This window comes from Rhipicephalus microplus, chromosome 2 (assembly GCF_043290135.1).
Source record: "Rhipicephalus microplus isolate Deutch F79 chromosome 2, USDA_Rmic, whole genome shotgun sequence".
Taxonomy (NCBI): Eukaryota; Metazoa; Arthropoda; class Arachnida; order Ixodida; family Ixodidae; genus Rhipicephalus; species Rhipicephalus microplus.
In genome coordinates, this window is record NC_134701.1 from 131,141,253 (window position 1) to 131,157,744 (window position 16,492).

The 16,492-nt window shown below is 44.6% G+C and overlaps 1 protein-coding gene across 4 annotated transcripts in view; it reads left to right on the top strand.

The window, feature by feature from the left end:
* The window catches only part of LOC119170729 (KICSTOR complex protein ITFG2), a 123,827-nt gene that overhangs the window by 20,607 nt on the left and 86,728 nt on the right, over positions 1-16,492 (top strand). For all 4 annotated transcript variants that reach the window (XM_075886808.1, XM_075886809.1, XM_075886807.1 and 1 more), the window contains exons 7-8: positions 3,729-3,788; positions 10,455-10,600. In XM_075886808.1, the coding sequence (XP_075742923.1) occupies positions 3,729-3,788; positions 10,455-10,600 (206 nt within the window). The remainder of the gene's footprint in view (positions 1-3,728; positions 3,789-10,454; positions 10,601-16,492) is intronic.

Sequence of the window (16,492 nt, forward strand, 5' to 3'; positions counted from 1 at the left end):
GGTCTTTTTGCTTGTAATAACTTGGTCTAACACACAGGGTCAATTCCTCTTCTGTCTTAAAGGGCCCTTAACCAGGCTTGAGAATTTCGGGCAGGCAAGAGGAATGCATGCACTGGGCGCTTACGATCTCATCTGCCAAGATTTCTAATTACGCACCCCGAAAGATTTCTAATGCTACGCACCCCAGACTGAACGCCGCTTGACCTTAATCCCGCGGGCATGCACACCAACATGGTGAAAGTGTCGTATTCAATAAGGAATGGTTCTACCAACGTCTAAGTAGTGCGTTACGCTGCGAGAACTTTTCGAGGCAGCATGTATAATTTGTGCAGTCTGTTGCCTGAGTATAATCCCGGCTGCGGCGGCTGCATTTCCGATGGAGGCGGAATTGTTGTAGGCCAGTGTGCTGAGGTTTGGGTGCACGTTAAAGAACCCCAGGTGGTCAAAATTTCTGTAGCCCTCCACTACGGCGTTTCTCATAATCATATGGTGGTTTTAAGATGTTAAACCTCACAAATCAATCAATCATCATGTTGCCTGAGTAGAAGTATCAAGGTTGACAGAAATATTAAAAAGTACAGACCAATCTGTGCACCTTATTATCAATATTTTTTTAACTTTGTATCCAGAGAGGTGGGAGACTAAGTTGCCTCCATTTCATTTGCGTTGGTGTTCGCATTACCGTCGCTCGTGATGGTGTCAGAATTCACAACGCTTGGCGTGTTTTTGGTGCATCGCCCCTTACAGCAGTTCCAGCTGTGCGACGTTGTGTATCCTGATAAGGATACCTGATCCGTGCCAGCCTCTCCAAACGTGCTCGCATATAGGGATTCATCCCACAGAAACAAGCACTACAATACAGAGAACGTCCAATATGCACAACACCGCTTGCGTGCGCTACCTGGCATAGGTATGTCATGAGAATGTAACCTTGCGTGCGCATGACGTGTTGATGTGTCTGCGTCGTGTGATCTACCGGCTCAGAGTTGCTCGGATACGGAATAAAGTATGCAGGAAAGGAATTTGGCTAGCGAAATCTACTCCGGGGAGTAGCAATGGTTTTAAGCTCTCCTCCTGGAGTGATGCTTTCATGGCTTGTAATGAACTGAATGAAAAATTCTAGTAATGCAAAGCTTTTTATTGGGGACGCAACAACTTCCAGTGTCCAAGTAAAATTTTTCTTGTGACATAGTAAAGTGCCTTTTAAGAAGTAAAGAAAACAGAAACCATGTGGACATCATTTTTTCAAAATCTACGTTCTACTTTTCTTTAATGACACTCTACGATTTCGCATTCATTCTCCATCGTCTTTCGCCTGCACAGAAACACCTCCTGTTCACTACGCATGTAAGCAGATACCTGGGAGATGTTGAGCAGACTACGCGACGCGAATGAATACATGTGTAGAGGCTAATTGACCTTCCTATTGGCTAAGAGACCTTGTAGCATTGACAGTGCTGTAAGGAACTTACGAGATGGGGTATAGGTTTCACCGCATTGAGTTTAGAACGCTCAGTTCTTCCTGGTAACATGAATACCGGTCTCCAACTGTACTCGAAAGCAAAATTTGAGGTTAAATAGCATTGATATAGGCACCGTTTTTGAGTGTAGGCTTATATAGATACTTACAGGAATTTAGCCATCAAGGTTAAAAAATGGGCATTTATAAGCATTATAAAAACGCTATAAAAGCTCTTGTTAACTTGATAATTCATGCTCATATATCAAAGTGGCACGATAGGAACGCAAGAAACAAAATAGGCATTTGCCTATAATCTGGTCTCTAGTCATAAGTAATTGAAGTTTCTTATTGCATATTGATTTCGACTGAACAAAAGCCAGGTCACTGATACAGGTCACCGTATCAGCCAGCTTCTGCACCTTTGTTGCAATACAGTAATAGGTATCTTATTTTGAGAATTTGTCATGGCATTCCTTTGAACACTAAATGCTTCCAGTTTGTTGCCTCGGCAGACTGGTGCTTAAAAACATCTGTAATGTCAGTATTATTGACAGTAATGGTTTAGCAGCTGATATACAAAATGCACAGGATGCACATTCTGTACATAGCCTTCATAGATTATGAGAAGACATTTGATTAGGTTGAGATATCAGCAATCGTGCAGGCACTGTGGAAGCAGGGCATCAAAGAAGTCTATATAAACATGCTGGAAGAGATACCGTATTTACTCGCATAATTTGCGCCCTCGCATAATTTGCATGCCCTTAATACTTTGCCAGCTTTACGGAAAAAAAGTTACCCGCCTATTTTATGCTCCCCATTCCCAGTGGCGAAATTCAAGCTCGCTGCTGTGAAGTTGGTTGAAGAAAACTGGAACCATGCCATCGCCAAGCACTTCAGCTCGCATAATTTGCACACCATTAATATATTGCCAGCTTTACGATAAAAAAAATTACCCCCCTATTTATGCTCCTCATTCCCAGTTGCGAAATTCAAGCTCGCTGCTGTGAAGTTGGTTGAAAAAAAACTGGAACCACGCCATCGCCAAGCACTTCAGCGTGAACTTCAGTATGTCACGATCGGCTCGATCTGTATGGGAGAAAGCAGAGTGTGCGCTTCCTGATACAAGTTTTCTAACATTAAAAAAGGCCTTTTCAACTATATGCAAACACTTAGGTCTTTACGTATCGCCGTGTCGTGGGACCTAGTTTCTCACAGCATGTTCAAAAATAGCTTAAAGGAAATGGGATGTTTGAACGCGCTCGACGAAACCAGGTCGATGTGCTTTGGGAGGTCGGTGACAGCGGCCACGACGATGATTCTCAATCGAAAACCTTCGATCAGCGATTTGTACTAGGCTGCACGTGACCAGATCTTACAGGTTAAAGAACATGGTAATTCTGTTTAATTAACTAATACACTTTGTTTGTGCATCGGTTTATAATTTTTAGTGTATACATGGCACACGTTGGGACTATTGTACACTATGCGTTTGTGAAATCCCCGCGTAATTTGCGTACCCCCTTCTCGGAGCCCCAAAATCTCGAAAAAAAGTGAGCAAATTGTGCGAGTAAATACGGCAACTTGCCGAGGATTGCAGGGAAAGATAACCTGCCTATGGCAAGTTATATTTTTTTCTTCACATTTACACGAAAATTTCCTATAATAACATCCCCTATACTTTCATTGGCATGATTGTCGGTTAGTTCACATCAATACTGTGTCTAACAAATTAAACGAGCCTTTAAACGTACACTTATTTTCTTCATTCCTAGCGAGGGTCTCGTTCTGGCAGACTTGGGGCCTTCAGGTAGTATACGAGAGAGTATTAGTCAGCTGCCGGCTCTTAATAAGTTCATGTGCTACGTGATGCCAAACAGGCAAATAATGAGTGTTCTATGCTCGCCATCATGGCTACAGGTTGTGCTGATTGATGCACCCACGTTGAAGGAACATGTACACCGCATAAAGCGGACAAGGGTATAGTCGTCATGGTAGCTCGGTTTGTAGAGCATCAGACACGTTATTCGAAGGGCGCAAGCTTGAACTCTGCCGACGGCAAGTTACCTCTTCATCCATTTTCTTTCTTTACATTTACACTACAGTTTCTTATAATAGCATCCCGTATACTTTCCTTGGCATGATTCTCTGTTGGCTCTTAGCAATGCAATGGCATAATATAAAGTGACACTTATCAACTCAATATAAGCGCTTTGTGTTTTTTTAATGATGCACATGGTTCCCTTGCAACTGCAATTCATTTCAGGGTGGCACCGAAAGCCAGGGCAAGCTGGTAGGCCTGCACAAGTGGGAGTTTGCAAATCAGGTAGGCTGTCTCTGTTTCAAGAGGGTAGGGGGTTCATGTTCCTCGGCGCTTCTTGCACTGCTTCTGCTTTCTTTTGTGTATGATTTTTAGATGTTTAACGTAATGTCTTGTGGCAGAAAAGTGTTTTCCTTAATCGCACAACGATTCCCTTCTTGTCCACCGAGGAGGCAGTTATGTGTGAATATTGATGTTTTGCATGTGCAGGAATCTGCTGATGTCTTCTCCTCACTGTGCCATTAGGTGCTGGTTAGAAGCGACGCGACACTTTTGCCAAGGAGGCCAAGATTGTGTTATTGGTGACCGTAACATGCGTTTGTAAGATGGATATACATATAAATGTTGCAACAGCACTGGCTTGGGGGCATCTCTGTTCCTCCATGCTTGACTTACATACCAGTTTACTACTGATGAGGATGTGTTAAGCACAAACAAAATGTGCTTTTCATAGGGTTTGTATGCGAGGCTCTTCCATAACTGCCTACTTTCCGGGGTTCCGTTTCACCGTTCCGGCAAAGCAGTGAAGAAGCGATGTGTGACTTTCCGCTGTTCAGCAAAAAATGATTCCGTTTCATTGAAATGTAGTATCTGCTACTTCGTGGAACCATTCGTTCCTAGCTAGTTCTGTCCAGTGCTCAGCACATGCTAAGCTCAAGCCAGTCTTACCAGGATGGTTGCCATAAGAATGTCGTTTGTATCTGCTATTCATTTGAACAAGCGCTATGGTGTGTTCAACATATGTGAGTGAATTTCAAGCTGGCATTTCACTGCCAAATGTTCAACATACCATAACTTTCTTTCTAATCCGTTTAGAACATCCATCTTTGTTGCACTGCAATCAGCGCTGATTCTAGATTATTGTGATCTGCTGATTGAATGTGCAACACTCTTAGTTTAGAAAACACTCGCTCTTTCAAGCATGTGCTCAGATTTGGGTGCACGTTAAAGAACACCACGTGGTCGAAATTTCCGGAGCCCTCCACTGCGGTGTCTCTCATAATCATATGGTGGTTTTGGGATGTTAAACCCCACAAATTAATCAATCATCAATCAAATCATCATTGCTCGTTCAAACGCTCATGAAATATTTGGTATATAAAAACTACACTTTATACAAGAAAACTAATTGCAGGGGTGGAACAGCTGTGCCATTTGTGCCACTGTGTGCCAAACTTGCTTACCTGCGTCATCATGCGCCGAACCATGCCTGCTGCGCCAAACTCGCCTATCAGCACCGCACTGCACCTCAACACCAGAATTTAGCCACGAAGTGTGAAAGCCGTCAAGCGCCAAGCCCGGAAACGTGGCTGAAACATCTTTTTGGTTTCATCGAAACGGTTATCGTTTCAGTTTCGTAAAGGCTATGATCGCTCCAGGAGCAGCTATGAACTTTCATTGTCAGGGCGTGATCGCAAACGCTACGAGCATGTGATCCCTGCTTGCATCAGTGGGAATAGCTCGTGAATCCTTTTACGTGCTGCGCTCTCAGTGCGAAGAGGCTGCTAGAAGAGCATCTCTCTTTGTCACGACCACGGTGTAGGAAGGGGAGGTAACTGATCGCCTCGGAGGCGCAGCAGAGCAGCTCCATGGAGAACTTGTTCGGGTTCGCTTTCTCCCTACTAGAGGGCGCTAGGAGTACCGGGGCCATGCGAGTCGCGAACTGATAGCGGCCACTTCAGTTCGCTCCGACACGAGGCCGTCTTTCATATAGAACGTCTCACTTTTTTGTGGACTATCCGCAATCTTTAAAAGTTTTGGTTAACCCTGTGAGCTTATACGACGTGCGTGTGGCCATGTAAAAGCGATGGGGAGAAGTGTTTCGCCCCACGCTGCAACACAGGGTACAAGTCCTGTACCGAGAAACTTTCGCTGTTTTCTGCGCCGAGAGATGAAGAACGTCTTCGGGTGTGGAGGAATGCCATTCCACGCTACATCGAATCATACAGTCAACAGACCACCTCTGCGAACGGCACTTCGAGCCTCATTTGGTGAGCAAAACCTAAGCGGTCTACAACGGCAATGTTTTGTGTCGAGCACCCCGGAAAGCACCTCTCAATAGATGCAGTGCCCAGTTTTTTTCCGGACTGCCCAAGCTATCTCTCGAAAGAGAAAAAACAACGCAAGAGGCCAGCCGAGAGACTTGACGTCAACGAGACTTTCAAGAAGCACCGAAAGCAAAGACAGGAACTTGGTGGCTTGCTTTCTCAATGCTTTCTTGCGGATCCCCCCGAAAGTGGTGCTACTGCTTCGGACATGCTCTTGCATGATTGTACCTCGGCACCCCTCGCAGCACTGTCAACTTTTGATGAACTGTTACTATGTACAAACCCTGTAACATAGTTTACTATGTTACAGGGTTTGTGTGCCGGAAGTTGCTGAACAGCACAATGTGCGAAACGTGCAAACTTGGCCTTGCGAGACCTGTGTCTCACTCGCATATGCCTGAAGCAGCTCTCGTAAACTGTAAGACCCTTTGAAAGCTCATTCATCCCACAACTAACGTATTTGTGTTACTTCGCGCAGCAGGAGTAGAGTTTCAAAGAAATTGTACGCAAAGGAATGCTTACGAGCTGACCATTGATCATATGTTAGATAACAACTGGCTCTCATTTCCTTGCATCACCCACAAAGATGAAGTATTTGCTAAAATCTTGCATTATTATGTGGGCCTTCAGATGAGCCAGTATTGTAAGCAGAAAAAAGAAAAGAAGAACAAGACACACAAGCTCAGAAAACTGTCAAAACTTGTGACTGCACAAGCGTCCTAAACAGAGTATTTGGCTTGGTGTTTGAGTGTGTGTGATTTCCTCAACGTTTCTTGTTGGGTACATTTTTTTTGTAAAACAGTGCAATAAACATGTATATGTGCGTACAAGCTTATTATGCATGAGTAACTGTAACAACATGTTTAAAAAAGTAACAACGCAAAACTGAAGTAGATATCAGATTCATGTGTGCGCCAGAGTTCAGCGAAATTCAAATTTCCTTCGTATGCCGAAGTCACCGTGACCGTGGTGGATAGCACTGGTGCACCGCAACATTTTATTGCCCCTATTTCTGTTTAAATTACTCGCAGAGGTGGTTGCGTCTTCGCGAAGAATTGTTGAAGCTACAGTCGCTGTCGCGTCCCAAATAGCGAGCATGCGCTTCGGCCTTAAAATTCACATACCAGCTCGAGACGTCCCAAAGAACCTCGGTTCTTTTGAAACGGTATTTTCGTTTGAAGCGACCCTGGATTCATGCCACTGAAATCCAAGCACGCGCTGTCTACGGAACAGTGCAAGGCGCGTTTCATGCCCGTGGCAACTGAAGACCCGCAGTACATGGCCCCTGTTCGTGCAGCGCCATCTACGTGCGCACACGTCCGCGCCGAACCAAGTTTCGTCGCGCTCGCCCGCCGCGTTGAGTCGCTTCTCCTTCCTACACCGTGGTCACGACTGTATTCTCTTACAACAGGGTTTTGTAGATTTACGTGACATCTGATCTAAAAGAGTTGGCTGCCAGTCTTACGATTTGTTGCTATTGCATTCATTGCTTCGCCGTTCCGGTGAAACTTTTTTTTAACTTGATGGCAGCATTAGAAACAGGAAAAAAAAAAGGATCGCTGTATGGGTGCTCAAAGAAGGGGGGATGTCCGGTTCCTCGAACAGCGGGAGACTGTTGCATGTGATTGCTCATCGAGCGGATGCGCGTATTCTGGTTAATTTGGCCGCTGTGCTTTGTGCTTATCGACTCTGTGATTGATGCTGGCACGTTCAGGTAAAAAAAAAAAATACATAGGCGACTGTGCATAAAAGTCACACTTGTACCACAAGGGTGAAGCAATGAATGGGATTGCAGCAAATGTAATGCTGTATGAAGTGAGGCTGGCAGCTAACTCGTTGGATCCGATCTCACATAACTGAACAAAACGCTGGTGTATGAGAATACGGCCACTTCCAAGATAGGAATACTTTTCGCACAGTCTCTTCGTGATGAGAGTGCAGGACGTAGAAGTTTATGCGATCGCCCGCTGATGGCTGCCGAGATAGCGTGTGCGCCAGCGATCGCGACCACGCCCTTAGAAGCAAAGTTCATAGTTGTTGCTCGAGCCACACCCACCCCTCTAGAGCTGTTTTTTCTCCCCTTCTGTCTTTTGTTTTCATGCTCTTCCAAGACGGGCAGGACCTCTTTTTAAGCTACAGGCTTCTTGGGCGGGGTATCAGATCTAATCACATGCACCCTTCGAGGGCCGGATCGTTTGATCTCTGTGTCAACCATGTTCGTCGCCCTTGCTCACGTGCTTTCACCGACAGATAAAACATGCCCAAGGGTATGTTATCAATTTTTAATTTATACAGAACATGACAGCAACTGCCAAAACCCACTGGGAGTGTCCATATCATTTATATTGCAATAGTGTGGCAAGTGCACAATTAGGCTAAGTGTTCCAAAAGTGAATAAAAGTTGCTTCACAAGTGCTTTGAATAGGGCTACATCTTCTCTGAATGTTGTTACTACTCTAAACTTGCTCGAGAGGGCCGTTCTGGCTGCTTCAAGCCTGCTCCAAAACATTTTTCTGGCTGCTCCAAGCCTGCAAAGCACTTTTACTTGCTCCCTCGACTGCTCCCAAACCCATCTACCCTGTTTCACCCCCTGTAATTACATGTATCAAAAGACCACACAAATATACATGAACTCACTAAGTTTCACCAAAATTGGTGAAGAAATAAAGCAAAGTATTTTAAGTGCCATGCCCCTTCTTAAGGGTTTAGCAAATGGGGCTGTGTGGAAATCGTTTGGTAGGTTTTTGTTGCAACTGCGTCTTAGTTACTTCCTTCCCACAGTTAAATTTAACTTGACCTAATTTTTGAGGCTTTTAGATCTGACGAAGACATTTTCATTCCTAGACAAGTTGGCAGGTTAGGACATCCCTTTTTAGTTGCGAACGTCCCAACTTGGCAAAATTATTCCAGCATGGTCACCACTTCGGTAAATGGAGTTGGAGCTGTGTATTTAGAATCGGTGTATTAACAAGGTGTTACTCAACGGGCACTAAGTGAATCAGGGGTTCATTGTTGTCGACCTAAATAGACAAAACTGCCCCGCCGTGGTCTAGTGGCTAAGGTACTCGGCTGCTGACCCGCAATGCGCGGGTACGAATCTTGGCTGCGGCGGCTGCATTTCCGATGGAGGTGGAATGTTGTAGGCCCGTGTGCTCAAATTTGGGTGCACGTTAAAGAACCCCAGGTGGTCCAAATTTCCTGAGCCCTCCACTACGGCGTCTCTCATAATCATATGCTGGTTTTGGGACGTTAAACCCCACATATCAATCAAATCAAATAGACAAAACTACCATATTGACATTATTCTAAGTCGTCTCAAATTTTTGTCTCCCGTAATTTGTCTCCCGTAATTGCTTACAACTTGAAAAATGATAATTGATGATTGATTGATTGATTTCTGGGGTTTAACGTCCCAAAACCACCATATGATAATGAGAGACGCCGTAGTGGAGGGCTCCGGAAATTTCGACCACCTGGGGTTCTTTAACGTGCACCCAAATCTGAGCACACGAGCCTACAACATTTCCGCCTCCATCGGAAATGCAGCCGCCGCAGCCAGGATTCGAACCTGCGACCTGCGGGTCAGCAGCCGAGTACCTTAGCCACTAGACCACCGCGGCGGTGGCGAAAAATGATAATTGTGCGAGCACATTTAACTATGGAAATTTATTTACATAGTCAAAAGACTGGCTGTACATGCTTGCTCGTCATTGGAAAGCCAACGCCATGATCTTGAATGCCCAGGCCTTGCTGGCCTTGATGCGCGTCCTGAAGAAATCGTCACTGAGTCGCTGTTTATTGACAGGAGTGTTGTTGTTGATTGCAACTGTTACTCTTCCATGAACAACCAACATACCTATAAGAGTAGTGCATGCCATTTTTTAAATGTATTAATTACGTAATTTTTAAAATTTATTCAGTTTTGTATAGCTGGCTGTTTAACTTTGATACAGACAGCTTTTTCTTCATGTATGTGCTCTAACGCTATTACGTTTAAACATGTACATGCCCCTGTCGCGACTCTAGTTTTGTTCTGATGAGGCTACAAGCTGTGCTGACTGAAGGGACTACGGAGTCAACACTTGATAGTTCTTGCATACCAGGTAGTGCTGGGAACATTGACGGTTTATTGTCTTTATGAATGCTGCCACAGGAATTGTTCGTTAATTCGTGGTTTATGCAATAGATATCACTGATTGTCTCCCTGTAATTTTCTTGCTTGGTGTGCCCTTGTAACCACTGCGCTTGTACTCCTCTTCCTTGCGTATCGAAGGCCTATATAGCTTCATGTGGCCATCTACATAGCCTTCATCTGCCAAATATGGCAGGTTCCATGGCCACGTTGCCCTTGCAGACTCTTTGGCGTGTGCAGGCTTGTGTTAGTGGCAGATACAATGCCATGGTAGTTTTTCTGGTGTATGTGATAAAATTTTAGATTTCAAAGCAGTGAAGCACACTTTTCTCAATTTTACGAACCTTCCAATTTAGCGAAATGATTTCAGCATGTTCATTACTTAGTTAAATGGAGTTTCAGCTGTATGTTTAGAATGTGTGTGTATTAACAAGGTTTTACCTCAGTGCTGCTGAGTGAGATTGCCACTAGAGAAAAGTCCCATGCATGCAGGTAGGCAACATCTCGCTCAACAATACACCTGAAGGGGGCCTGGCCATTCTGGTTGCGCAGCCTGGTGGCACCTACATCAAGCTCGACTTTGGCTCATCTAAGGCTTGTCAACCCCATGAGAGCAGTCCTGGTGAAACTGCTGCAAGGCAAGCTCTTGCCCTAATCTTATTGGCCATATATAATGCAGTAGAATCTCGCTGATTTGATTACAGTAGATGTGAATTTTGCGATGCTGTGAATTTTAAAGTTGTTTTAAATTGACAATATATAAAATACGCCATGGTTAGGTGTTGTACAAACGGTTTCCCCAGCCACCGCTGATGATATGAATGTGCCATAGACCGCTGCATGCCAGCGGCGCAGCACAGCTTGTCTGTGCAAAGAAGGCCTGATCACTCTTTCCCTGGAAAGGAGTGAATGCAACAAAACTCGCCAGAATTTTTTTTTGCCTTAGTGGCCAGAAAAACACGCCACAAGGTCGACGTGAAAAAGTCTGTCTGAGACCAATTTTCCGGCCACGCGATAGCAGATCGTCTTTTTTCTTCACGGTTTTGGCTTCACCGGCTGCTCTAGCTCTCAAACCAGGTGATGTAAGCAATCATCTGCGAATTCAACATGGCGGCAAAGGTGTCCGCGGTGGATTGCGTCAGCGATATCGCGAACTACCCGTGCAGCACGTCAAAGCTCATGGCCTTGACAAGGACACAATCATCGATAGCCTGGTATGGATTACAATTGTTGAGAACACTGGAAGTAGAAAAAATTGCAGCAATGCCCTAATATGTCTCGCTTTTGCTCTGCTGGCTGAATCTGTAGCCGCCGCTGCTGTTGCATCCGCTCATGTTGTTTCTGCTGGCGTATCTTTGAAAACAACATTTGTAAAGTTAGGAACAGTGGTAGGCGCCACGTTTACAAATGATGACGCGAATACACTGTTAAGAGCTAGGCAACAATTTTCTCTTGGAATAAATGATTCACTCCCTAAAACTAGGTCGATTTGTTTTTTGTTATTTCTACCGATTATCTGCCAAAATCTGTGAGGATTAGCTACTAATAAAGAAGGCAACGTTTGTTCAAAATATGAGTGCTTTGCAAGTGAGAGTGCGCGTGCGTACTCGTCGGCTACACTACAATAATCATCCCATCTTTTGATGTTGCCCAAGAGCTTTGCACTTCGAAAGATGCGCTTTTTTTTATTAAGTAGCCGCTTTAAAGTAGGCGTGAACCAAGCAGACCGATTGTTATCGGTTATTTTACGGCGCGGTATGAAGCGGTCGGTGAGTTCTTTGATTTTAGCTCTGAAACGTAGCCAGTTTTCGTTTACCTAGTGTTCAGAAAAGCTAGAAAAAAAAATTCGTGTGAAAATGTCTTCAATTCAGCATTAATTAACGTGTAGTCAGCTCTCCCGTAATCGTAGCTTACTAATTTTTGACGGCGTGTTCGGTACGAGAAAGTGAATGGCAGAGTGATCGCTGAGACCTGGCACGACTGACAGAAACTGGATGAGGTCAGAGTTATTTGTGAACACCAAGTCTACTGTATTTACTCGATTCTACCGCGCCCTCGATTGTAACGCGCACCCAGTTTCCACAACAACAAAAAAAAAAAAGTAAGACATCGATTGCAACGCGCACCCATTTTTCTCGTTGGCCCGCATGATCACACCACTCGAAAAAACGACTCCTTTTGGGAGCGTCTTCCATTTAAATATGAGGTACGGGGGAAGCTTGTGCCCATCTGACGTGTAACAGAGCATTGCCGTCACTGTAGTTTTACCGTGGACTGATGTCAGCACGCGAACTTGCTTCGCCCCCTTCTTTTCGACGGTTGTGGTGCCAGGCATGTCGAAGTAAAGAGGCGTCTGATCGGCATTCCCGATTTGCCCAAGCAGGTAGTCGTTGTTGTGCTGCAAGTTTAGGACGAACCTCTGAAAACTGTGAAGCTTTTCATCGTACTCCTCCGGAAACTTTTCGCATATGCCCGTTCGCCTTCGGAGGGAAAAGCATTTCCTCTTCATAAAGTTAGTTAGCCAGCACTTGCTTGCTTTAAACTAGATCCGCATTAGCTCTTTTTCTAAGGCTAACTGCATAGCCCGCACTTGGAGCAGTTCTGTCGTCACTGGCCACTGTGCGCTCGCTGCTCAAGCACATATTCGCCGAGCAGCTCTTAAATTTGCGGAAACCGACCCCGCTGTGGTCCACTGAAGCCTTTTGGTGAAGCTTTGCTGTTGACAATTTTCTGCTTTTGTTTCCGCCAGTCCCGCACGCACGTTTCGGGAGCTCCGAAAGACCGCGATGCGGCCCGATTTCCGTCCGTTTCTGCACACGCGATGACTTTTCTTTTAAAAGCGGCATTGTGGTGTACTCGAGTTTGTACTCGAGGCCCTTCCATGCCGTTGATGCTAATGCACTACAAGATGACGAACGCCTCAGCACACGTACGAAGTGCCGCACATGGGAAACACATAGGCAGAAATGGCCGACGCGCCATGCCGACGCACACAGGGGCCGGCCATTTCGGAAATGCTGATGGCAATAGAATGACTGTAATCATTTTTTTTTCGTACTCGATTCTAACGCGCATGCGATTTATGAACTCGCTTAGTGGAAAAAAAGGTGCGCGTTACATTCGAGTAATTACGGTAATATGGTAGAACTAGTAGACGTGATACGGGTTGGGGGAGTTAACCAACTGGCTAAGGTTAAACTCTAATCATGTATTAATAAAAGAGGTGGATTCGGAATCACTAGAGCCAGGTAAGGTACAAGGCAAATTCCACTGGATGTCAGGGAAATTAAAATCGCCTGAAAGAATAATACGCGAGGCGGGAAACCGAACATGAAGCATGTTAAGGGCATCGTACAAATCTGAAGAAAAACCAGCAGGTACATTAGGAGGCCGATAGCATGCACAAACGAGAGCGTCTTTATTGTGCAAGCGAACACTAACGCACACTAATTCTAGAGAGCAGTTGAGAGCTACGTGCGATTAAACCAGATCGTCTGCAACAGCTATGAGGACATCGTGGATCGCCTCCGGAACGCGATCCACGATCGCATCGATAAAACTTGTATTTTTTTTTTCGCGATTTAGAATTTTGGAGCTGTCTACTTCGGCAAAAAGCCACGTCTGTGTCAATACGACAACGTCTGCAAGACAGGTGTCAATCAGAGATGATAGGGCGTCTCGCTTGCCCATTACACTTCTCACATTACTAAGCAGAAAGGAACATTTGTGTTTGACAGTACCACATCGTGAATTTGTTTTTTGCCAAGAAGACGCTTGGACCGACGAGCTAGGAGGACTTAGGTTAGTGTCGTTTTCGTTGTTATCGTCAACTGGAACTACAGACAAGACACGATCAGTGACTGGGCAGTACACGTAACTTTTCTTGTTAATAACAACCTTGTTGTATTTTACTGAATACGCTTGACCGCTGGCTTTACCGAAATCAGTTAGTTTTTTCCTGGCTGTCCGTGTGGCCTTACAGAAATCTTTGTTAATGTTAATGATCGTACCGCGCAACTTTGCTTTTTGGGAAAAGATGTTATCTCTAACTTTGAATGACGCAAACCGTTGACAACAGGGCGGCACTTGTTTAGTACAAATACTCCTAGTCGGTGGACTTGAGATATCGTGTCATCTGAAAGCTGCATTTCGAAAGAACTTGAAAGAATTGCCTTAACCTTTTCTTCTGTGTCTGACCATGTTTCTACTGCAGCATCAGTAATTCCGTGGAAGATTAAGTTGTCTCGTCGCGATCGGTCTTCGTAGTCGTCAAGTCGTGCGCGAAGAGCAGCATTCTCGCTACGAACCGCTGACGCAATCCATACTCAACAATCCAAACGCGATCCCTCGGATACGTTTTCAAAAGCGTTCACCTTTTCTTCAAGATTTGCTTATTGTGTTGTAAGGTCGGACACTTTGTTATCAAGAACTTTTTGGTTATTTTTGACTACTTCAATGGTTGCTAGGAGATTGTCGTGCCGCTCATCGAGGTGCTCCGTTAGGCGACCTATAGCTAATAGGACTGCATTATCCTGTATTTTGGGGTCTGACTTTGGGGGACCAGGATTCAGTTCAACGTCACCTCCTAACAAAAGCAATTTCACAACATGAACACATTCATCAGCAGTAACCATTAAAACGTGTGCGCATGGGAATAGCAGCAATGGGTGATGCTTCAAGGACGAGCTTATGTAGTCCACCGCTGTCGATGTCGTTGCGGCCTTCCTCAACGCTCCGGTGTCGCATCACACAGTGGGTGAGGGGGTCCCAGGAAATCAGCGCTGATATCGCTGCAAGCCTCCGGAAGAGGGCATGTGCCAGACTTGGGTACATGCGCGGCACTATCCACGCAGACAGGGATGCACGTTCCGATGACGAGGGCCAACTGGGTGAAAAGACAGAAGTGGTTTTTAGCGACCATTGTCGCTGCTGCCATCCCATGCCCACCCACATTGAGAGATGGTCAAGGCGGGAAAGTTCTAAAGAACATCATGGACTTTTTTCAGCAAGTAATAGTTGCCAATGCAGTTCTCCTTCATCTTCATGATCAGTTTTAACTCTTTAACCGCTTTGGACCCATACTGTCGCCAAACTGCGTTCAATGAGTAGAACTCGTCTTAGTGTAATATGCACATACTCCCCTCTAGTGTTCAAGCGGAGAAGCGCGCATTTATGGTCATCTACTAGATGGCAGCATTTGCTCGCGAATTTAGTTTTCTCTTACGGCAGGAGTGCAGTCTTTGTATGGAAAGACAGCGTGTGGGGGCGGTGACCTATGCATGGCTGGGTCAATCATGGAAAAGAAGCTTTTTGTTTTCGTCATTTTCTTTGAGTGATGATAATTTAGTTCAGATACTTATCTTGGGTCCGGAAGTGAAGACAGCGATCACGGTGAATGAGATAAACTAGTGTGCGCGAATAAAGACAAGGAGACAAAAAAGATAGGACAGGAACAAGCTCAAACTTGCAACTGACATTACTTGTAAGCTTTCGCTTGTCCCTGTCGCATCTCTCCTGAGTCCTTGTCTTCATTTGCACATACCACTTTACCTTGAAATATGAACCAACTCGCCCAGCTGCAAGTTTTACTGAATGAATTGCTCCTCTGGTGATGATGATGACAGCTCGGACGTGAACATTGAGAGTGCTAGCCAGTGAAAGGCACTTTGAGTTGTTCAGCACTTTGAAAATTTTCACACAGCTCCGAAGCTTCCAGAGTGAAATATCCACAGGGTGCCTAGCCTACCCAAGTTAAGAGTATAACTGCTCTGTTTGTAAAGTTTTTGATTTTATTAGCAGCAGGTATTTAGTTTTCAATGAATTGTTCAGAAATAAACTTCGTTCCGAATGTGTCGAATATGTGGTGAACATATTTATGTGGTGAACATAAATATATGTGGTATAAATATATAATAAATATGTGGTATATAATAAATATGTGGTATATAATAAATATGTGGTGAACATATTTTTTCAGCATTGACTAGATACTTCTTAGTACAATCAGAACTGAAATCAGTAATATAAAAAATAGGCGCCTTTCTTCACCAGGAATAAAAAAAAAAGCAGTTAAGGGGTTAAATTGTTTTTGTTTCATACAAAATCTGAATGATAAGAGTATTTTGCATGCTCCCTTGAAATTTGTATCATTGAAATATGAATTTCAGTAACAAAATCTTGAGCATAATCAAACATCAATATTTGTTAGTTTATTGTTTGTCAGCTTGCCCTATTGGCTTAGTGGCTGAAGGGCGCACAGCTAAGCTCGAAGATGTGTGCACGATTGCTGGGCATAGCGGCTGTGCATGAAGGGAGAAAAAAATGCAGAAACAGCTGTGTACTTAAACTTGGGTGGATGCTAAACTGCTACAGACAGTCAATATTGATCCAGAGTTACTTGGAAAGCCAGTGCTAACACGACGGAGACACAAAACGAGAAGGATACAGGACGAGTGCTGTCTGACTGAAGTTCATTGAAACTTTATTGAAATAACTGTTTTAATAACAAAATCATGTGGAAGCACAAGCTA